Source organism: Podarcis filfolensis (assembly GCF_964270895.1).
Source record: "Podarcis filfolensis genome assembly, chromosome: 4".
Classification (NCBI taxonomy): Eukaryota; Metazoa; Chordata; class Lepidosauria; order Squamata; family Lacertidae; genus Podarcis; species Podarcis filfolensis.
In genome coordinates this window covers 90,090,611-90,113,584 of record NC_139607.1, presented here as the reverse complement: position 1 = coordinate 90,113,584, position 22,974 = coordinate 90,090,611, and the positions used below count along the sequence as shown (strand labels likewise).

Here is a 22,974-nt window from a genome sequence, read left to right as displayed (position 1 = left end):
ATGCAGAATGAAATAGTGCAGCAAGAGTGATTGCAGTTTGAGTCAACTTTTTTTAAAGTCTATTTTGGGGGAGAAAGAGAGAGAAAGCAGCCTAGTTTGGGGAGCTCGAAGCAGGCACAAAGACCCTGTGATAATCTGTCTGTGTTTCCTGAAGCCAAGAGGATTAAGGAGCCGCGTGCTACTCAGAAACATCATATGACGACCCCTTGATTCCTGCAGAAAGGCAACATTTTTCAGGCAGAATGTTCACAGTCTAGAGAATGCTTTATAATAATAATAATAATATTTTTTATTTATACCCCGCCCTCCCCAGCCAAGGCCGGTCTCAGGGTGGCTAACAAGCAATAATAAAAACAAGTTGAATGAATACAACTTAAAAACAAGATTAAAATACAACATTAAAATATTGAAACATTAAAATATTAAAATGCAGCCTCACAGGAGGAGAAAGGAAAAGAAAGAGGGGGAGGGAATCAAATTGGCTCCAAGCCAAAGGCCAGGCGGAACAACTCTGTCTTACAGGCCCTGCGGAAAGAAATCAGATCCTGCAGGGCCCTGGTCTCATGAGGCAGAGCGTTCCACCAGGCTGGAGCCAGAGTTGAAAAGGCCCTGGCTCTGGTTGAAGCTAATCTAACTTCCTTGGGGCCCAAGACCACTAGGGTGTTGCTATTTATGAACCTTGAGGCTCTCCGTGGGGCATACCGGGAGAGGCGGTCCTGTAGGTACCAGGATCCTAGGCCGTGAAGGGCTTTAAAGGTCAAAACCAGCACCTTAAATCTGAACCGGTACTCCACCGGGAGCCAGTGCAGCTGGAAAAAGACCTTTAGAGCTCAGGTTTTTCCCATCATATCTGAGCCATGGGGCCTTTTGCAAATGATCTCCTATTTTGGTGTGCCATAAATCAGGTGGCTCGATGCAAAAAAATAGAAGGGTGAGGGCAGTGCTCCTGCAGCTCTGGAAATGCAGCAGAGGTAACTGGCTGCCAACATCCTCTCTTGTTCACAACAATTGAAGGTGCAGGAACCATGCCTTCTTTTTCACTTGGACAGCCTATCCCCCAAAGCAGAGAGCGATGCTTTTCAGCACCTCAGCAGGCGGTAGAAGCAGAACCAGATATTGGACTTGTCTTTCTAAGCCAGGGTTTTTGTTAGGGGGGCAGGCCTTTTGTTGGGGAGGCAGAACCTCAGTTTGCTAAGAATTTTTATTGATTTAGGGGGGACAGCTGCCCCCCCTGCCCCCCCCCTTGGCTATGCCCATGAAGGCAGCCATAATAGGTCCTGAACCTCATCCCAGTGGATGCAAGCTGAACAACTCATCTACAGGTAGGGAGGTTGTGTATATAAATCTAAAATCACAGCATCTTAAATGTGCCTCTATAAATGGAATAAAAGAGGTGGAGTAGCCCAACTCTTGATGCGAACTAATTTGCTACATGTTAACAATTAAAAGAAGTTTTAGTACTTCTCTTTTTATTTTTAATGCAGAACAAACCTTTGTTAAAATAGCAGTTAAGCAGGTATGATAGTGATGATTATTATGATAGTCTTTGCCTGGCATCTAAAAGCAGGCTGGCTTGTATTTTAATGTTTTGCTGGAAGCCGCCCAGAGTGGCTGGGGAAACCCAGCTACATGGGCTGGGTATAAATAATAAATCATCATCATCATCATCATCATCACCACCATCATCAACATGCCTGCCAGTGTGTGCATCTGACATCAGCATACCCTGTGGTGTGCTGATGTCACATGTGCATATCAGCAGGCAGGCTGACCTCGGACATGCACACTGTCGGGCATGCATGCCTACATGGCGTGCACAGCTCTGGCACACACAAAAATTGTGAGTGCCCTTCATAGGGACTCGGCACCTATGTCTAAATACATAAGCATTGGCATTAGGAAGCCTTCACTGAGAGATCATTCTACAACTTGGGCACCAAGATGGCTCTTTCTCCAGCTGCCCCCCTTGGCATCTCCAACAAGGACAAGCATCAGGAGAAGCGCCTCAGAGGATGAGCCGAACTTCAGAGCAAGTTCATGCAGGAGTGCATGGTCTTTTATGAAAGCGTGCTCCTTTGTTCACCAAGCTAAATTCAAATGGAGAACCAAAATGTCAATGTTCCCTATTTATGCCTTCTATTCCTCCTCCTTTTTTATGCATATTTCTTTCTGTCTGGAAAATGCACAAAATCAGGCCTTTCTCTAAAAGGCATGATTGAGGAACTCCAGACCAGTTTTCTTTAGCAATTTGCAGATTTGCTGCTCTGGGCTCGCTCAGCAACTGCGCCAAGCTCTGTGGGATTTCCTTACACGCTCCCAGCCTTGCCCAGCCCTCGATTCTCCTCCTTCCGTGCAGAAACCCCATGAGACATTATACCAAGCACCCAAGTTCCTGTGTGTGACCAAGGCTTCCACCCTTTGTGCTGCTGGTACATCAAAAGCGATCATGTGCTAGGCAGAAGATGAGATTCTCATAGTAAGTCTCTATATTAACTGGAGCCGAAGGGGGAAGGGGAGTGAGAGTTCTTTGGATGGAGCCCAGGACATGTGATAATCAGATTACAGAAAGTTGAGGGGAGGGGAGGGGGATAGATGGAAGTGAGACTGGATGATGTTCTGGAGAGATGTCGGGAAAATTTCTCAGGGCTCTGAAAGTGTAGGGACAGAAGCTTGTTCCTTGCCAGCTGCTGAACCACTGGACTCTAGGTCTGAATGAAGATGTCTCTCTTTCGCATTGGCATCTTCCTGGGTATTCTGCCCTTCAGTTCTGGCCAGTTCCCTCGGGCATGCGCCAATGCCGACAGCTTGTTGAGCAAGGAATGCTGTCCCATTTGGCCTGGCGATGGGTCCCCTTGTGGGGAGCTGTCAGGTAGGGGATCCTGTCGCGAGATCCTACTTTCAGATGCCCCTCTCGGCCCTCAGTTTCCCTTCTCTGGAGTGGACGACCGGGAAGACTGGCCCGCTGTGTTTTACAACCGGACGTGCCAATGCTCCGGCAACTTCATGGGATTCAGCTGTGCCGACTGCAAGTTCAACTTTGCCGGTCCCAATTGCACAGAGAGGAAGCTGAGGGTGAGGAAAGACATCTTCCAGCTCAGCACCAGGGAAAAGAACCAGTTCCTTGCCTACCTCAACCTAGCCAAGCATACCACCAGCCGGGATTTTGTCATCGCCACCGGAACGTATGCCCAGATGAACAATGGCTCGGCGCCCATGTTCCGAGACATCAATGTGTACGACCTCTTTGTCTGGATGCACTACTACGTCTCTCGGGACACACTCCTTGGAGGCACCAATGTGTGGCGGGATATCGATTTTGCCCACGAGGCTCCGGGGTTCCTTCCGTGGCACCGTCTTTTCTTGCTCATGTGGGAACACGAGATCCAAAAGCTCACTGGGAACGAGAACTTCACCATCCCCTACTGGGACTGGCGAGACGCCGAGAGCTGCGACATCTGCACGGATGAGTACATGGGCGGAAGGCACCCTAGCAACCCAAATTTACTCAGCCCAGCCTCTTTCTTCTCCTCTTGGCAGGTAGGCACAGGGAGGTGGGAATCTGTTTCTGCTGAGTTATGCAGGGCAGAAACTGTACCTTTAAGTCTCTTTGTGCACCAGGATGCCATGAATAGTTGTGTTTTTCTGCATATTTGTATGAGCATGCGGAGCTGCCTTAATCTACCTTAGTGAAAGATCATAGCTCACCAGTGAGTTGAGGTGGGAGAGAAGTTAGATTCAGTTTGCATTTAAAAGTGAACCTAATTTACGTTCGCCAAAGCATTATGCGAACCAAAATGCTGCCATTCGTTGACATTTGCACTCCTCCAAATTTTGCAGGGCGGTTCTCCAGCTCAGCAACATGTGCAAAAAAAAATAAAAATGCACATGCATTGGTAAAGTGTGCACAGAAATGCAAAGATTAGTGAAAGTTGCATACGAAAAATGCATCTTATTAGGGGAAGCTGTAATGCCCCCCCCCCCCAAAAAAGTTGTGTGTTAGGGAAAATTGCGTAGAAAAATGTTAGGAGAAGTTTGCACTGAAAGGTTGATGAGTTTTCATGATGAGTTTGCTTTTCAAATCGCAAACATGTGGAAATGTGGAAGTTAAGGCTGGAAAAATGAGAAACTGAAATCAACATATTCAGCCATCCCTAGTGGTAGAGCGTTTCTTTGCAAGCAGAATATTCCAAGTTCAATCCCTGGCATCACTAGATAAGGACTGTCCCCTGAGAGTACCCCTATCTGAAATGCTAGAGTGTCACTTCCTGCTAGTGTAGGACACATTGAACTAGACCGACTATTGGTCTGATGCAGTATAAGGCAGACTTTGATGGTCCTAGCTCAGGCCCCTGTATTCTGAGTGGCAAGGGCTCCCCATCAGCAGCGGAGGAAGCCGCTCAGGTGCCTGGGGCGGCATGCCCAGGAATGGGGCACACTGCGGGGCCTCCGGAGTCTGCCTGCCTCTTCCCACTCAGCCGCCCTACAGCTGGGGGGAATGCAGCGGGCGGACCATTTGGGGCAGTGTAGAGCCTGTGCATGCACAAGCCATCGCGTCACTCCCAGGAGAGACGCGTGGCTCGGGCGTGCTGCAGGCACTGCAATGAGTGCCACCCAGCATTTTGTCACCCCCCTCAGTGGTGACACCTGGGCAGCCCACACCTACCGCACCCCCTTCCTCCGCCCCTGCTCCCCATCATCTCCATCAAGGGGTTTTCCCCACCAGCACTGATGCACGAGATCCTTCTAACTGGAGACACCAGTTTCCCAACCGTAGTTCTGCTAGTGACTTACAGCCTATCGAAAATGCAATGTGCTCTCCAAGAAGCAATTGGGGACTATAATGTGTCAAAACGCAAACGACCAAAAGATTAAAGTAGCAGCGAAATCCATTTTGTCAGCTGGTTTACAATCCAGGCAGCCACAAAAACCTGGGTAAACAGACAGCCTGAACGCCAGCAGATAAGTGGCAGCTGATTGGAGGAGAGAGACAGAGTTCTATAAATGTGATTTTACCTAATTCTCTCTGCTTCTGGTGATCAGGCTACGAGTTTATGTAGCCAAAATAGAAACACATGCACAAGGCAGCATTATCCACAGGACTGGGGGAACTCTAAGGATTAAGTAAGTACAAAAAGAAAAGAAACCCTACAAAGGTGGAACCCAAAAAAACAGGCCAATGAGGACTAAGTTACTCAATGGCTATGGTGTGCTAACTGGCTTTGGGTGTGTGTGTGTGAGAGAGAGAGGTGGGTGGGAGGGAGAATTGGCTGGAATCCTGCAGGGAAGAACTCCACAGTGCAAATCCCACTTGTAGCAGTTTGTTATCTTTGGTAGCCATTTTGCCTCACCATGAAAGTGGATAAACCAAAAGCTGATCCTTCAGCAAAGATGGGCACTTTGCAAGGTTTAAGAGGGGTTGTAGCATCAGATCTGAAGTATAACTTAAAATAATAATTCAGGTGTGCATTATATTGCTTAGGAAGATTCACATGCAGACATCACACACACACGCACACACACACACACACCTGTGTGTGTGACCTCAAAACAGGCAGAGGTGGGAGCGGGGCAAGAGGAGCAGGATGAATCCACGAGGCAAACAGGGGGCAAATTTTCCCCAACCCCAACTCCTTCAAACTTTGACTCAAAGGAGCTCAAGCCTTCCTACCCTCTCTATTTTTACCCTCACAATAACCCTGTGAGGTAGGTTAGGCTGAGAGATGGTGACTGGCCCAAGATCACCCAGTGAGCTCTGGTCTTCCAAGATGCTAGACCAGGGTTTCCCAAACTTGGTTCTCCAGCTGTTTTTGGACTACAACTCCCATCATCCCTAGCTAGCAGGACCAGTGGCCAGGAATGATGGGAACTGTAGTCCCAAAACAACTGGAGAATCAAGTTTGGGAAACCCTGTACTAGCCCAATGCTCTAACTGCTACACCACATTGTCTCTCAATATCAGCTCTGTGATGGAATAAGCATGAATTTGTTTGTTTTTGCAGGTATGGTCTCTATGTGTGCTACTAGGGTTGCCATAGTTCAAAAAGTAAACTTTTTTGAAAGTTTACTTTTTGAAAATTTGTTGTTGAGCTTTGGTTGAAAGTTGGGCTTTATTGGGGAAACATCTCCACAAAATAGTGATTTTCAGCTTTTGGAGCTGTTTCCGCTGCTTTTACATCTAGGTTTTCCCTGACATTTTGCCAGTTGGGCAAAAATCCCCCCTGACGCCATTTTTACACCCAGAAACCCAGACATGTCAGGCATTTTCCTGACATATGGCAAGTCTAAAGTGTGGAAAATTTCTAAAACAGTGGAAACATAAGCACACATGTTGGCAACTTCTTTCTGCAAACAGGAATGGAGGCAGGATTCCTCCCTCCTACTTTCCCCCAGAGCCAAGATTTTAGTAATGAATCAATTAACGCTATACCTTAACAGGCAAGAAAGGAGTCTGAGTATTCTCAAGGGAAATGCCTATTCATTTAGCATCCTTTGTCGCTAGAGAAAGTTTTTGCTTTTTATTATGAAAGATAGTCCCAGTTAACCTGTTTGGTAGAGTGCTGAAGATTTTGTTTTGTTAAGTGTGTCATTTTGATTATTGTTTTTAAAAAATCCATTCTTAGGGCCTCAAGCTATGTGGCAACACTGAAAACAGAACCAACAGGATAAAATATCAAACACTGTCTACTGTGTTGTAGATAAAGCACTGCCTATTGTAGCCAGCTGAGGGAAAATGGTCATAGTATGGCCTTTATGACTCCATTAAATCAGAGATGGAGAACCTGTGATCCTCTAAAATTATAGAATGGTAGAGTTGGAAGGGATCCCAAGAGTGATCTGGTCTAACCTCCTGCTGTGCTGTTGGATTCTAACTCCCACCAGCCTCAGCTAGCACAGCCAGTGGTGAGGTGTGATGAGGATTACAGTGGTACCTCAGGTTACATACGCTTCAGGTTACATACGCTTCAGGTTACAGACTCCGCTAACCCAGAAATAGTACCTCGGGTTAAGAACTTTGCTTCAGGATGAGAACAGAAATTGTGCTCCGGCGGCACGGCGGCAGCGGGAGGCCCCATTGGCTAAAGTGGTGCTTCAGGTTAAGAACAGTTTCAGGTTAAGAACGGACCTCCGGAACGAATTAAGTTCTTAACCCGAGGTACCACTGTATATACCAATATTTGGAGGGTCTACATTCTATGCTGATCCAAATAAAGAAGTCTTATGGGGCTTCAGGAAAATGTTTGGGCGCGGATTGGGCAGAAGCCGATGGTGTGGTGGCATGGTTCACCTGAGCTCTGGTTGGTTGCATCACTGCTGCTTACTGGGCGAGGCTGCGGTGAGGAGAGCACGGTGCAAACACACTTGCAGAGCCAGTCGGGTGCATTTGCACTGCGCTGACCTTGTATTTCCCTACCCCCCTCTCCTTCGACCTCACAGTGATGTGACTGACTAGAGTTCTGTTTAGTGGTGTTGCCCCAGCCCATTTCTTTGTGGGCTGTCTCAGGGGGGTGTGGTGGTTTGCATGCCAATGGTGCGTGTGGCCAGAGGCAAAAGTGGGCGGAGCAAGAGATGCAATTTTCACTTTTGTATAGTGCGCTATGCAGGGGAATCCCTGCTTAAGTGGGGGTTCCATTCCTGGCTGCCCCGCACACCCACGGGACACACAGAAGTCCCAGTCCAGTCCGCCCCTCCCTAGGCCTGCTCCCACTCCGCGCCAACCCACCATATTCCTCCCCTGCCCTACCCCCCTTTGGCTCTGAAAAAGGTGCATGTGCCAGAGGTCACATGTTGGGAAAGGACCTGTTGGGAAAGGACCTGTATTCCATTCATGCAAATGTCAGAGGCCTCCATTCTTCATCCATATAAAGAAAAGGTGTTAATATATTGAGTATATTGGACTCCGCGATGTTTGCATAGAAAGGTACTGTCTATCACAGACAGATGCTGGAGGTTGAATGCTGAGAACGCCTCTTTTGAGGCACGTGACGTTGCTTGGCCAGGGGTGAATTCCGTTTGGTCTGAAGCAGTTACCAAAATGTTGCACTGGGAAAATCTGTGATATTTGTAAATGTCCGTGTACTTTTAAACTATATTCCTGTAGTATGGGGATTAATGGCTGCACAACAAAAAATGGATTTTGTGAGCTCTTATGGTGGCTAAGACACTTACACTTTGAGCTTGGAAGGATAAACACCCACCATTTTTATTTTATTTTATTGCAATGGTCCTCTGACCAGGCTACATTCAAGCATATTTCAAATGGGCATCAATTTTGTGTTGATACCCATGTGCGCAACTGCAGCGCTTATATCGACTTATATCGACTTATATCGACTTATATCGACTTATATCAGAACCACTGGCAGTCATCTTTGAGAATTCCTGGAGAACAGGCGAAGTCCCGGCAGACTGGAGGAGGGCAAATGTTGTCCCTATTTTCAAAAAGGGGAAAAGAGAGGACCCAAATAATTACCGCCCAGTCAGTCTGACATCAATACCAGGGAAGATTCTGGAGCAGATCATTAAGCAAACAGTCTGTGAGCACCTAGAAAGGAATGCTGTGATCACCAATAGTCAGCATGGATTTCTGAAAAATAAGTCATGTCAGACGAACCTGATCTCGTTTTTTGACAGAATTACAAGCCTGGTAGATGAAGGGAACGCAGTGGATGTAGCCTACCTTGATTTCAGCAAGGCATTTGACAAGGTGCCCCATGATATTCTTGTAAAGAAGCTGGTAAAATGCGGTCTTGACTATGCTACCACTCAGTGGATTTGTAACTGGCTGACTGACCGAACCCAAAGGGTGCTCATCAATGGTTCCTCTTCATCCTGGAGAAGAGTGACTAGTGGGGTGCCACAGGGTTCTGTCTTGGGCCCGGTCTTATTCAACATCTTTATCAACGACTTGGATGATGGACTCAAGGGCATCCTGATCAAATTTGCAGATGACACCAAACTGGGAGGGGTGGCTAACACCCCAGAGGACAGGATCACACTTCAAAACGACCTTGGCAGATTAGAGAACTGGGCCAAAACAAACAAGATGAATTTTAACAGGGAGAAATGTAAAGTATTGCACCTGGGCAAAAAAAATGAGAGGCACAAATACAAGATGGGTGACACCTGGCTTGAGAGCAGTACATGTGAAAAGGATCTAGGAGTCTTGGTTGACCACAAACTTGACATGACCCAACAGTGTGATGCGGCAGCTAAAAAAGCCAATGCAATTCTGGGCTGCATCAATAGGAGTATAGCATCTAGATCAAGGGAAGTAATAGTGCCACTGTATTCTGCTCTGGTCAGACCTCACCTGGAGTACTGTGTCCAGTTCTGGGCACCACAGTTCAAGAAGGACACTGACAAACTGGAACGTGTCCAGAGGAGGGCAACCAAAATGGTCAAAGGCCTGGAAACGATGCCTTATGAGGAACGGCTAAGGGAGCTGGGCATGTTTAGCCTGGAGAAGAGGAGGTTAAGGGGTGATATGATAGCCATGTTCAAATATATAAAAGGATGTCACATAGAGGAGGGAGAAAGGTTGTTTTCTGCTGCTCCAGAGAAGCGGACACGGAGCAATGGATCCAAACTACAAGAAAGAAGATTCCACCTAAACATTAGGAAGAACTTCCTGACAGTAAGAGCTGTTCGACAGTGGAATTTGCTGCCAAGGAGTGTGGTGGAGTCTCCTTCTTTGGAGGTCTTTAAGCAGAGGCTTGACAACCATATGTCAGGAGTGCTCTGATGGTGTTTCCTGCTTGGCAGGGGGGTTGGACTCGATGGCCCTTGTGGTCTCTTCCAACTCTATGATTCTATGATTCTATGATTCTATATGTCTAACTTAAGATTCCTGAACTGATGGTCACTGTATCCACAATGTAGATTGATGGTCTACTGTTATATTATTTGGTTATTATTGTTATCTATTTCTTTCTTCTTTCTTGTTTTGTTTCCTTCTTCTTTCTATCCCTTGATAAATCTGCAAATAAAAAAATATTGTTTTTTTTTAAAGGGGGGGGGCAATTCTATGGCAAGATCTGTTGGGATGATCTGCTTAGGATGAGCAGAGGATCTCTAGCTCAGTCGCTGTTAAGTCCCCAACTCTGAGTCAGCTGAAGATACACTGGTTTAACTTGCTCACCCTGCCTCAGCCTGGGCTGCTGTAAGTCCCTGGCAAAGGGGGAATTCCAGGGGTGTGACACGGATGGGACCCTCAAGAGAAGACTTAGGCTGGATCCTAAGCCCATTCAGCTCAGCCATGTGACCTGGCAACCTGATGCAGAACACTATTTTAAAAGGCTTGTTTTCCTTTCAGCTGGCTTAGGCATGGCAACAGTTGCCCCACTGCTGAACAGAGTTTTGATCTGGTGTAACTTAGTGCCAAGTTAACCTAAACTGATATGCTTTGTGCCAGCTTCTGGTGCATAGGATTGATGACTGAAAAAGCAGGGAGGTAGCCGTGTTGGTCTGCCATAGTCGAAACAAAATTAAAAAAATAAAAATTAAAAAATTAGAACTGTGCATGCACACTAAATTTCATACCAATAACAAACTTAGTTGGTCTCTAAGGTGCTACTGGAAGGAATTTTTAAATTTTGCTTTGAAAAAGCAGGGAACAGGCCAAAAGATATAGGACTGATGACTAAAAAAGCAGGAAATGGGCTCTTCCCAAAAGACAACAACACCAACAGCAGCAGCAGCAGCAGCAGCAATAACAACAACAGCAACAATTTATTATTTATACCCACCTATCTGCCTGGGTTTCCCCAGCCACTCTGGGCAGCTCCCAACATAATATGAAAAACACGATAAAACATCAAACATTTAAAACTTCCCTAAACAGGTTTGCCTTCAGATGTCTTCTAAAAGTCAGATAGTTGTTTATTTCCTTGACATCTGATGGGAAGGCATTCCACAGGGAGGGTGCCACTACCAAGAAGGCCCTCTGCCTGGTTCCCTGTGTAACCTCACTTCTCACAGTGAGGGAACTGCCAGAAGGCCCTCAGAGCTGGACCTCAGATGCTCCATCAGGTAACTTTCCTTGCAGGCATAATAGCGACAGGGGTTCCAAAGAAGATGGCAAAACTATTTATGTATGTGACAACCGCAGCTAGAAAATAATAATAATAATAATAATAATAATAATAATAATAATAATAATAATAATAATTATTATTTATTTGTACCTCGCCCATCTGACTGGGTTTCCCCAGCCACTCTGGCTGGCTTCCAACAAAGATTAACAATACATTAAATGCACAGAAATGGAAAGGAGAGCAGGTACTAGTAAAGGAAGAGTAGCTTTTGAAAGTGATGGATTATGCAGAAATGGCAAAACTGACAGCAATATTAAGAGATCAAAATGATGAACTTTTTTATATAGAAGAAGGGATGCCTTTCATGGACTATTTTTTAAAAAAATACTATAGTCAAATGAAATTGTGGCCAGGATTCGAGATAAAAGAAGCAGAAGGGAAATGATAAAATAATTGCAACGGAGATTTTATTTGTTTTGTAATAGATAAAGATATAATGTAGCAGAAAAGGTGTGAGTAGAAACACTGCAGAAGTGGAGGTGGGAAGTCAATTTAAGAAGCAATGCAACTATTTGATATGAAGATTATTGCGAATAAGAATTAATAGAAAATTATGCTATAAATGCAAAAGTGGGGAGCAGGCATTAATGCAGATCAATGAGACATTTCAGTCAGGCCAAAGCAGTCAAGACATGCATTGAGCAGAGCAGGTGAGGGTGTGGCCTACAGAGAAGGTATTGCTTGGGGCAAGTCCCCATTTCACATATACACACCCCAAGTCTGAGGTTTCCCAGAGAGCCAGTGTGGTGTAGTGGTTAAGAGCGGTGGACTCGTAATCTGGTGAACCGGGTTCGCTTCCCTGCTCCTTCACATGCAGCTGCTGGGTGACCTTGGGCCAGTCACACGTCTCTGAAGTCTCTCAGCCCCACTCACCTATCAGAGTGTTTGTTGTGGGGGAGGAAGGGAAAAGGAGAATGTTAGCTGCTTTCAGACTCCTTAGGGTAGTGATAAAGCGGGATATCAAATCCAAACTCCTCTTCCTCTTCTTCTTCTTCTTCTTCTTCTTCTTCTTCTTCTTCTTCTTCCTGACTTAGGCAATTACAAAAGATTCCTGCAAGTTTTCACACAACTCATTAAACAGCTTTTGATCCCTCTCAAACTGGGTTAAGTTCAGAATTCACGGAGATTTCTTGCAACTCCCAGCAGTGTAAACAAGAGGAGAATGCACTCGAAAATGGGGTGGAGGAAGAGAGATTTAATGCCAGAAGGCTGTCAAGTCCAGAACAAAATGGAAAAAAAAAAAGGATGAAGGAGGTAGGCTATTCAGGGCTTTGTGGAAATTCAGTGGGCAAATAAGAAGCAAAAGCATGTTTTTTAAAAGAAGAAAGCACTTTCTTTCAGAGGGGAGTCTCAAAGAAACAGCTTTTTGAACTGCAATAATATAATGACACTTACACAGGAGATCAGGGAGCACTCAAGACTTGTTGTGGATTTGTTGTTGGGGGGTTATGTGAAGTATCCATTTCAAACTCTGCTTCCCCTCTTCGAAAGAAAGGAGAGCATACTTTATTCCGTGGAGATGTTGCCATGGAAACAGTGATAACTGTGAATGCATGCTAAAATGCTGACTTCTCCCCCATTCCTCATACAGCCCAAGCTTTTCCTTTTCCCTCAGCCAACTGTTGTTACTCCTCTGCAATTGCAAAGCATGCTTCTCTCGTGTTTACGGTCTTCTGAGGTACCTGCTCCTGCGATCAAAACTGTCAAAAACAGTTTATGTTCCCACACACAAACACATCCCTCTGAAAGCTAATCTCTTTTTTAAAAAAACCCCAAAATGAATTTCGTCTCACCGAAGAGGCTCTCCCACGCTGCTGGACTGATGAACAAAGGGAACCCAAAGACTGAGGAAAACCTGAAAGCACTTTTAAAAGAAAAATAAAATAAAAATCTAACGCTCCTTAGAGATGCAAAAAGGCATCACCTCCCATTTCATCCCGTATTAGTAACATACAGCCCTGTTGCTGTTCTGCTGCAGTTTGTCTTCCGCCCATCTCGCTTTCCTACTTTCAAGGCTTGCTGGGTTCTGGGAGTCTGAAATGCTTTCTAAGGACACCATGTCTGTCGGCTATCACCCCTCTGTTGCTTCCTTCTCCTCCCCCTCCCCCTCCCCCCCATTATTTCCCAACTTTCCCCCTCATCTGCCTCTGAGCTGTGACCTCCCACAAACCCCTGTTGTAAATCTAAATTGCCTTCCTCTTCCTTCTCCCTGGAAGGGTCAGGCTAGGGAGGCGGTCTCCACCATTTCTCCTCTGCCCAATCCCTGACACTTGTTCAGGCGTTCACTTAACAATATGTGGGTGTTGGGTATGTTTAGCTTGAAGACGACAAGATTGAGAGGTGGTACGATAGCCGCCTTCAAATACCTGAAGGGTCACCACATGGAAGATGGAGCAGCCTTGTTTTCTGCTGCTCCAGAGGGTAGCAACCAATGGATTCAAATCACAAGAAATGAGATTTCGACTAAACCTCAGGAAGAAATTCCTGGTGGTAAGAGCTGTGGTTGCAGTGCATGTATGGTCCTCACCACAGTTTCTTCGGTTTTCAGATGTACCCACAAGCCCAAAGAAGCTGATGACTAGAAGTTTAATGAGATGGTCTGAAAAGAGTTCCTAAGCATTCCTCTGTTGAAAACACTTAGACTGGGTCCATAACATACATTTAAAGCATATGGCTCCCCCCTAAGAATCATGGGAACTGCAGTTTTATCCCCATGGTGCAACCATTCACATTCCCCCTTAGCAAACTACAGTTACCATTATCCTTTGGGAGAAGCCATGTGTTTTAACTGTACGATGGGCACACAGTCTTAATGGCTTCCCTGAGATGGAGAACTCCATCTTAGTCTTATTCAACAGAACATGCTTAGAAACCATTTTCAGACTTTGTGCTGAACGCATGAAGATCTGGAAACAAACCCCCACGCCCAGGCACATTGAGGTTGATGCTTGTGTGCACACCCCTGGCCCACCTCCATATTCTAAACTCTCATATGGTCATATAAAACTTGTTCTCACTCACACCCTTTTGAAAACGACAAATTCCGAGATAATGTTCCACTGTATGCTCTGTTTCCCCTGCAATCTGAATGAACAAAGGTAGTGAATGCAAGTAGCTGCAAAATTAGAATTGATTTCATACACTGGTTGAATGCCTTTAGATGGGCGTGAAATGTTTGCATATCTATACTTTATTTATAGAGAAGAAAACATGGTTCTAAGAAGGTTAGAATAGAAGTCAGGGTGGGTGTTTCTTTAGAGGTACCGAGAGTGCTGGGGAGGTACCGAGAGTGCTGGGGAGAAACACTGTTGTCATACCAACATGAATCAAAGGCCAGATTTTGAATTGCTTTCCTGCAAGGATTCTGACAATGACACTAGAATAGGAACAAAGGAAGCGGCATTATATACCAGAGTCAGACCGCTGGTCCATCTACCTCAGTAGACATTGAGAGGAAGAGGTTCTCAAAGCAGGAGTCTTCCCCACCTCGGCTTGCAGACATCAACAATTGAACCTATGCCTTTCTCCCGTGCAAAACGTGTGCTCTGCCACTGAGTGAATAGGTATTCAATTATGTTTTACTCAATTTACTCACCGAAATTGCAAATGCTTGTATGTATTACCATGTGTTTACATTTGATTGGTTGGTAAATGAATTCCAGAGAGTTCTTTAGCAGTTCTCATGTGATTGGCTAATGTTGGTCACATGGGAGGTGCGAAGGAGAGACTCCATTTTATGTGAAGCAAGATGGCTGTGTTTTAGAACCCACTGTGAACACTGCTAAGTTGAACAGAGTGTCAGAGTGCTTCTTCTCCGCTTGGAAGAAAGAGAGCAAAGCTGTAGGAGAAGATAAAAGTAGAAACCTCTCCTAGGAGCTGCAAGGCATGGCCTTTCTGAGATACAGAAGGCTGAGAGTGCTGAGCTCTGGAAACAGGAAAATACAGTTGTTTGGAAGTTAGAAGAAGAAATTGTAAGCCCATGCTTGGAGAAGCATATGACTGTAAATATTATGTTTTATTTCTTCCATAACTATAATTTTCTGCAAGTAAAGTTTTTGAATGTTAAAGTCTGGACATTGGCTTAATGTCCAAAGAAGGGTTTCAGTCATTTGAGCTTCTTAGCTGTGATTTTGCTACTCTGACTTCAACATTGACATGAACGGACATGATGACATTTGACCCATTAATTTCAGTGGGTCTGCTCCTACTAAAGCTTAGTTGAATACCACCCTGAGTTCCAATGTTGTGATTTCTAAGAACATAAGAAAAGCCCTGCTGGTTCAGGCCCTTCTTGTCCAGTCCACTGTGCTCACAGTGGCCAACCAGTTGCCTCTGGGAAGCCCAAAAGTGGGAACTGAGTGCCTTTTCCCTCCTCCTCCCATGGTGTCCAGGAACTGGGATTCAGAAACATTACTGTCTCTGACAGTTGAGGTAGAACAAAGCCATCAGGGTTAGCAGCCATTGAAACCCTTTTCCTCCATCAATTTGTCAAATTGTGCCATCCCCAAATCTTCTCTGGGGGGATGGGGGGAAACCCAGAACAGATTTAGGTGCCAGGCAGGGACAGCAGAGGGTGAGATTATTCCATTCCTCAAGAGAAAATCTGCTTAGCACCACAGTGAGTGCAACCCATTGAAATTAAGAAACCTGAGTGAGTCATGTCCATTCATTTCAATGGGTCTACTCTATGGGAGCAAGAAGGCAGTGATTTCTATTCCAATCTGTCTTCATCACAATCAGCACTCTTTCTGTTCTGCTGCAGTTCGGTGCCTGCTGAATATTATGTTTTCCATCTCACTGTCTGCTATTTAACCTAAAATGAGTACTGTACTATACATAAGTTATGCATATATCGTAATGATATATGCCTTTCGTCTTAATGTCTATGGCCTCTATTTCAGTGCAATGGAAATGTCATTTAAATTGGGGGTGGGGAGTAATCAATTGTGCATCATTTTTGGACTGAAAACAACCACAACCGTGTATGACAATCATTAATTGCTGGACTGATTTCTATTCCAGAAATGGGACGAATAAGTGAACACTGGCAGTGTCCACTTTTGCTTCCATCAAAATTCTCCAACATCCCTAGTCAACTCTGAGTAGGGCTAACATTGAATAAAGTAATATATTTCTGTTGGTGCAACCTAGAATTGCATGAGCCCTTTTCCCACTGCTAATTCACACTTGGCTTGTCGTCTACCAAAACCCCTGTATTCTTTTTCACAAATACTGCTGTGAAACCAAGCTTCAGCCATCCTATATTTGCATATCTAATTCCTCAGCACCACCACACACCCACCTAAATGCAAAACTTAACATTTGCCTCTGCTGAGATTCATTTCTCTTAGCTTTTGGCCCAGTTTCTCAACCTGTCAAGATCATCTTGAATCCTGTTTCTGTCTTCTAAGATACTAAAAACCCACAACACATCATTTTCAATCACAAGTAGATGTGATAGGAAAATATCTCGCAGCAGCAGGAAGATAGTTATTTTCATATACACGATGTGTTACATAAAGCCGCGATCATGGCGGGGGTTGTGAGGGTAGAAGGGGGGGAGGGAATTTATATTCTTTGCACTTATTTTATTGATTTTTTTTATTTTTAAATTTTATGTCCTGCCCTTCCTTCCAACAGAGCCCAGGGCAGAAAACTAAAAATCATGAAACTATTAAAACATATTAAATACAATTCCAGTTTAGATTCACATTGGTTCTCTACCCAAAAAAAGCTGTTTGAAAGAGGAAGGTCTTCAGTAGGCACCAGGAAAATAACAGGGACTCTGCCTGTCTAATATTCAAGGGGAGGAAATTCCGAAAGGTAGAGGCCACCCACTCAAGGCCTGCTTCCTACATTGTGGACCTCTGGCAGAGTGCAGCAGTCGACCGGGTGCATAAGGAGTGAGGATCTTTCAGGCTTCCTGGTCCCAAGCTGTATAGGGCTTTATCTGCAAAAAACCCAGCACTTTAATCATAGCCCAGGAGCTAATTGGCAGCCAATTACAAATCCTCCAGCATTTCTCCGATAAAAATAGAGACGTCCTATTCCATCACCATCACCACCACCATCAACATCATTTTTTTAAATTTATACCCTGCTCATCTGATTGGGTTGCCCCAGCCACTCTGAGCAGCTTCCAACATATACAGTGGTATCTTGGGTTACAGATGCTTCAGGTTACAGACGCTTCAGGTTACAGATTCCGCTAACCCAGAAATAGTACCTCGGATTAAGAACTTTGCTTCAGGATGAGAACAGAAATCGTGCTCTGGCGGCACACCAGCAGGGAGAGGCCCCATTAGCTAAAGTGGTACCTCAGGTTAAGAACAGTTTCAGGTTAAGAATGGACTTCCAGAACGAATTAAGTTCTTAACCCGTGGTACCACTGTATAATAAAACTACACAGGGCTGCTTTCAGGTGTCTTTTAAAGGTTGTATAGTTACTTATCTCTTTGTCTCGGGGGTCACATAACTCCATACCCTCCAACATATTTCCGATGAAAATAGGAACATCCTAAGGAAAAGTGGGACATTCCAGGATCAAATCAGAAACTGGGACGGCGTCTGTAAATCCCGGACTGTCCCTGGAAAATAGGGACACTTGGAGCATCTAGACGTGTATTCAGCATATGCAGCGCTGTATCTGCTCTGCTGCAGTTCGGCTTCTGGCAAAAACAATAAGCTACTGGGCGTATCTATCCCCACCTTGTGGGCATGTCCACAGTCATTTTAAAACAGGTACAGCTCTAATTCTGAATGCACCCTTCGCAGTTGAGACACAATACATAAGGATTCTTTAGTTGGATGCATGTATCGCCATGTATCAGGCCTGGCAGGTGGGATTGAAACTGCACCCTCCACTTATGGGGAATAACTGTCCCACCTCTGGACTGCCCCAGTGCACAATCATGGATAAGTAGATGCCATGTGTGAAAGAAATTGGCTCTGTAAGCTCGATTCACACTTGTTCAGTTCTGAGATTTAATGTAGGATACAATTAGGGATATTTAGGTTTATATCCAGTGGGTCATGATTTTTTTTGCACCTGTCTGTTGTTCAGATGTGCCCAGCCCAGCCCCCTCCATTTCTGAGTTAACGTGTGAGATGTCATCTGATCCATTGCTCATTTGTTCATTCAGTTTCCGGTGTCTAAGTATCTCCTTTGTTATGGGTGAATAAAACAGAATTTCAAAGAGGTGATCATACCAGGACATGAACTAACCTGCCTTGTGAAGAGCAGGTATTTTAAGAATTACTTCTTTCACAAAATTCCACAAGATATGAAAGTGTGTCATGGCAGGAAGTTACGGGAAGGACAAGCAGATCCTTGTTGTGGTCGAAAAAGTCGCAGATTTCAAATCTGATCGAAGGAAAAGCCCTTTCGCTTCATGTGTAATGAAACAGCAGAATGTGTTTCCATGGTGAAACAAAAGCTAACAACCCTGTCAAATTCCAGCAGGGATTGGTGATCCATATTGGCGAGAGGAGGCGGGGGGGGGCAGGGACACAAATGTATCTGTCCAGAACCAAGCCGTGTAATGATGCACTTTGGGGAGGAATTAAGAATTCTCCTGCTTCAGAGCTAAAATCTCTGACTGAATATGGATTATGGTGAGATTTTAAAAGAGTAGATTATCTCACATCTGCCTGTCCCGAGGTTCTTGCATGTCGGTGGAAGCATCTGGTGATGGTCAATGACAGATAAGGGGAAGTGAATTATGTTGGCCACAGGTCTAGCCCAGTGCATAGAATCATAGAGTTGGAAGGGACCTCCAAAGGTCATCCAGTCCAACCCCTGCAATGCAGGGATCTCAGCTAAAGCATCCATGACATATGGTCATCCAACCTCCCCTTAAAAACCTCCAATGAAGGAGAGCCCACCACTTTCCGAGGGAGTCGATTCTACTGCCAAACAGCTCTGACTTCTAACCATCAGAAAGTCCTTCCTGATCTTTAATTGGAATCTCCTTTCTTGTAACTTGAAGCCATTGGTTCGAGTCCTACCCTCCAGAGCAGGAGAAAACAAACTTGCTCCATCTTCCAAGTCACAGTCATTTAGATATGTGGAAATGGCTATCATGTATACACTTAATTCTTTTTTCTCCTCCAGTCTCTCCTCCAATCTCCTTGGTAAATGCAGGTATGGATTATACACCAAATGTCCTCTCAATCAATGATGCCTGGTAATCTGCAGCCTACAATTCCCATTAGAGTTTGCCCATAATATGCATTTAAGAGAGTGTACTCACTTGCATGATAGTGTACATTCAGTGTACTGTTGTACACTGTTGTACGCAGGGTATCATTTCTATACTGTTCCTGTCCTACACTATTTGCCAATCAGAATGTCTTCAAAAGTTGGGTTACAAATCGAATAAATTTGGTGCAAATGGATAGCATTCATAATTTGGTCAGGATCTGATTTTTTGGTCCACAGTTCCAGTATGTAATATTTGGGTAGCTTTGCTTACATGCACAAATCTCCTTAACTGAAATGGGGCATCAGAACTTCTAAAAGCAACCTTACTTCTCAATGCACCAATTGCAATACTATATGTATATCTCACAGGTGATTTGCAGCCATTCAGAAGAGTACAACAGCCGCCAAGAGCTCTGCAATGGCACCAACGAAGGTCCTGTGCTTCGAAATCCTGGGAACCATGACAAAGGGAGAACTCCCAGGCTTCCGTCTTCAGAAGAGGTCGAGTTCTGCTTAAGCCTGACCCAATATGAAGCTGGGACCATGGACAAAATGGCCAATTTCAGCTTCAGGAATACTTTGGAAGGTAAACCATTTTTCTTTCTGCTTCCTGTTGTGTGACAGTTGTGTGCACAAATATTACACCTGCCCCCAAATAAAGCTTTCAAGGTTGACTTCAGAGGAGCTCTTCTTTTTCAGGAAGGGAATTTCCTGATTAAGTGCAAGATCCTTGTGTGAAAGAATAGACTTTAGGGCATTTTGTGTCAGGGTTTTGTTTGTAAAATGGCTGGTTTTGGTGCGCAGAAGGCTCAAGTATACCGGAGGCTTCAAAGCAGAAGGGTATGCTTTGCTCAGGAAGTAGTTCAGAAGAAGGTCAAAGGTCCATCCTAGGAACCTGACTCTTAAGGAGCAATAGAAACCTAACTCTATCCTTTTCCTGACTGGCTAAAGTTTGGGATGGAGATTGTTTAAGCTAGTAAGTAAGTGCCTAATGACAAGGTTGTATAGTCAGAAACATAAAGTCTTGGAGTTGGAAATCTGCCAGAGAGGAAGGGGGCTGACATACTTTAAAAGCACAGAAATACTGGCAAGTGTTAGAGAATTGCTGGACACTGCAGGAGGAAGAAACCAGGAGAGGACCATGGACCCAGAAGCTGAACTGATGGATGGAAATTGATAATTGGCTTGGTTAAGGCAGCAGCATAGAAGGGGTATAGCTGAATGCATTTTTCACTGGTTAGTTTTTCAATTCAATCTTATGAGTAATTACTCAAACTGTAAAATTGACTTCCCTTCCTAAAACTATTGTGTGTGTGTGTGTGTGTGTGTGTGTGTAAATAATTTTATTAGTTTTTTTACATATCATTTTCAACAGTAATTAAACATACTTTTACATCTTATTCAGTTTTTTTGACTTCCATCAGTCCTGTCTGAAAATTTCCCAATCTAATCTCTTAGTATGCATTTCTTATTTTCCCTATTACATTTCAATCTCATAACCAGTATCAATATCTTTTTCTACTTTGTAACACTTCATATATTTCTCCTTACAAAACTTCTTGTAGTCCTACTAGCGTAATTTGTTGATTACCAATTGCTCTTCAAATAATTCATATACTTCTTCCAATCTTCTGTAAATCTCTGGTCCCGCAGGTTTCAAATCCTTCCTGTCATTTTGTCCAATTCTGTTCCTAAAACTATTGTATCAAAAAAATGTTATCTTATTAAATCCTTCAGTAAAAGCTTATTTTTGGTGGGGGGCGTGGAGGGAGGGAATTCATCAGAAGCTGTTTTATTCACTCCACACCTACATGCTGTACTACTCTACCCAGTGGTGTAGCGTGGGTTGTCAGCACCCGGGGCAAGGCAAGTAATTTGCGCCCCCTAACCCGTGGATTTTAGCAGGGGGCAGAGAGCTGCGAGTGCGAGTGCGAGCGCGCCCCCCCACAGATGTTGCGCCCGGTGCGGCCGGTCCCCCCGTGGCATTGGTTATTTGGGCAATTATACCCCATGAAATCAGAGCAATATGTTTCTGGATTACGCCACTGACTCTACCTAGTATTGGGAGTAGGTTGGGCCAGTTGAAATCCAGATTGTTTAAGGGTTGTTTAGTGGAGGCAGCCAGAGAAAAACTAAGAGATGGCAGTGGTGAAGTTAAGAGGAAAAACAGGGGGTTGGTTTGTCTGGTGTGCTTGCCTCCCATCCTTCTCTCAATGCAAGCTAAAGCCCATGCCATGGGCAAATAGAGCTGATGTAAAGATCCTGGCTTGCTCTGAAGTGGGAAACCATTTCCGACAAAATGCAAAATGACTGTTAAGTAGAAACATCTTGGTTGAATGAAGCTACACTGTGACGGAGGAGCAGAAGGGTTGTATACATGGGCAAAAGGCTTGCTTGTATCTTGGCTGATTAAGATATATCATTTTTTAAAATGTAGTATAAACACCACAATTGGGAGGAAATGTAGTATAAACACCACAATTGGGAAACACTGGCCTGTGAGCGCTCCAGTTGGAGAACAGCCTTTACCAAGGGTGTCCTGGGCTTTGAAGACACTCGAACTCAGGACACAAGGGAGAAATGTGCTAAGAGGAAGGCACGCTTGGCAAATCCACACCGTGATCAACTCCCACCCGGAAACCAATGTCCCCACTGTGGAAGGACGTGTGGATCCAGAATTGGCCTCCACAGTCACTTACGGAGTCATTGTTAAAACCGTGTTAATGGAAGACCATCTTACTCGGCTACGAGTGATTGCCAAAGAAGAAGATGTGAAAACCTTCCACTTGTGGATCTCTGGATCCAACCCAATGTGTCCTAGTAATTAATTGTACAAGGAAGCCTGTAATCCAGAAACATATTGCTCTGATTTCATGGGGTATAATTGCCCAAATAACCAATGCCACGGTTCCTCCTGCACGAATTGAAACATCTTCATGCAGCTGCATAAGAGGCCGTAGATCATGACCAAGCAGTAGCCATGTAAGAATCACAACTGGCAAGAATGTATTCAGAGGCTGAGATTCAAAATGCTACTCCAGGTACGCCTAACGCTTTGAGTACTCTCAGCTGGAGTCTAACTCCTCTTAACAGCAGGGATTATTCATGCCTTATGAAAATGCCCTTAGAGTCCAAAAATGTGACGTCATATATGGCTTGAGGTGGGCGTGAATGGGCCCTGTTCAAGAAACATAAACTGTTTTCTAATCTTAGCCTTAGAATTTCAGGACTACATCAGGGAGTAACTGCATCCAGTATATTGTCAAGGGTGTGTGTGTGTGTGTTGATCACAAGAACATATGTTTGATATGTTCACATCCCAATACTCAAGCTGTCCTTAGTGCTGCTAGCATTGCAGCAGTGTTGATGGTGGCACCCGTCCGTCTCGAGAGACTGAAGTGTGCCACCACTGGTCTGATGGTCAAACCATTGTGTTTGCAACATTGATGTGACCTCCCTTGTGCTCAAGCCTGGACAGTGTGTACGGAGGTCCTGGGCTGCCAAGACAACAATGCGCCACTCTCATCCTCACTCGTGGTCCAAAGGAAAGCAGAGCAATGTGTCTGGCAACAGCTTAGCTGCAGGAGCTGCGGGGAAAAAGCGTATAAGGCAGCATTCAACTGCCTTAGGGACCCCGCTCTGGATTTGTGTAGGCTTTACTCCTTAGCCATTTCTTCT

The 22,974-nt window shown here is 44.7% G+C and overlaps 1 protein-coding gene across 1 annotated transcript in view; it reads left to right on the top strand.

The window, feature by feature from the left end:
• Positions 1 to 2,527: 2,527 nt before the first annotated feature.
• TYR (tyrosinase) overlaps positions 2,528 to 22,974 on the top strand; it is a 61,781-nt gene continuing 41,334 nt past the window's right edge. Inside the window, exons 1-2 of the mRNA XM_083609944.1 lie at positions 2,528 to 3,537; positions 19,666 to 19,882. Of these exons, the coding sequence (XP_083466070.1) occupies positions 2,713 to 3,537; positions 19,666 to 19,882 (1,042 nt within the window). The 5' untranslated portion in view covers positions 2,528 to 2,712. The remainder of the gene's footprint in view (positions 3,538 to 19,665; positions 19,883 to 22,974) is intronic.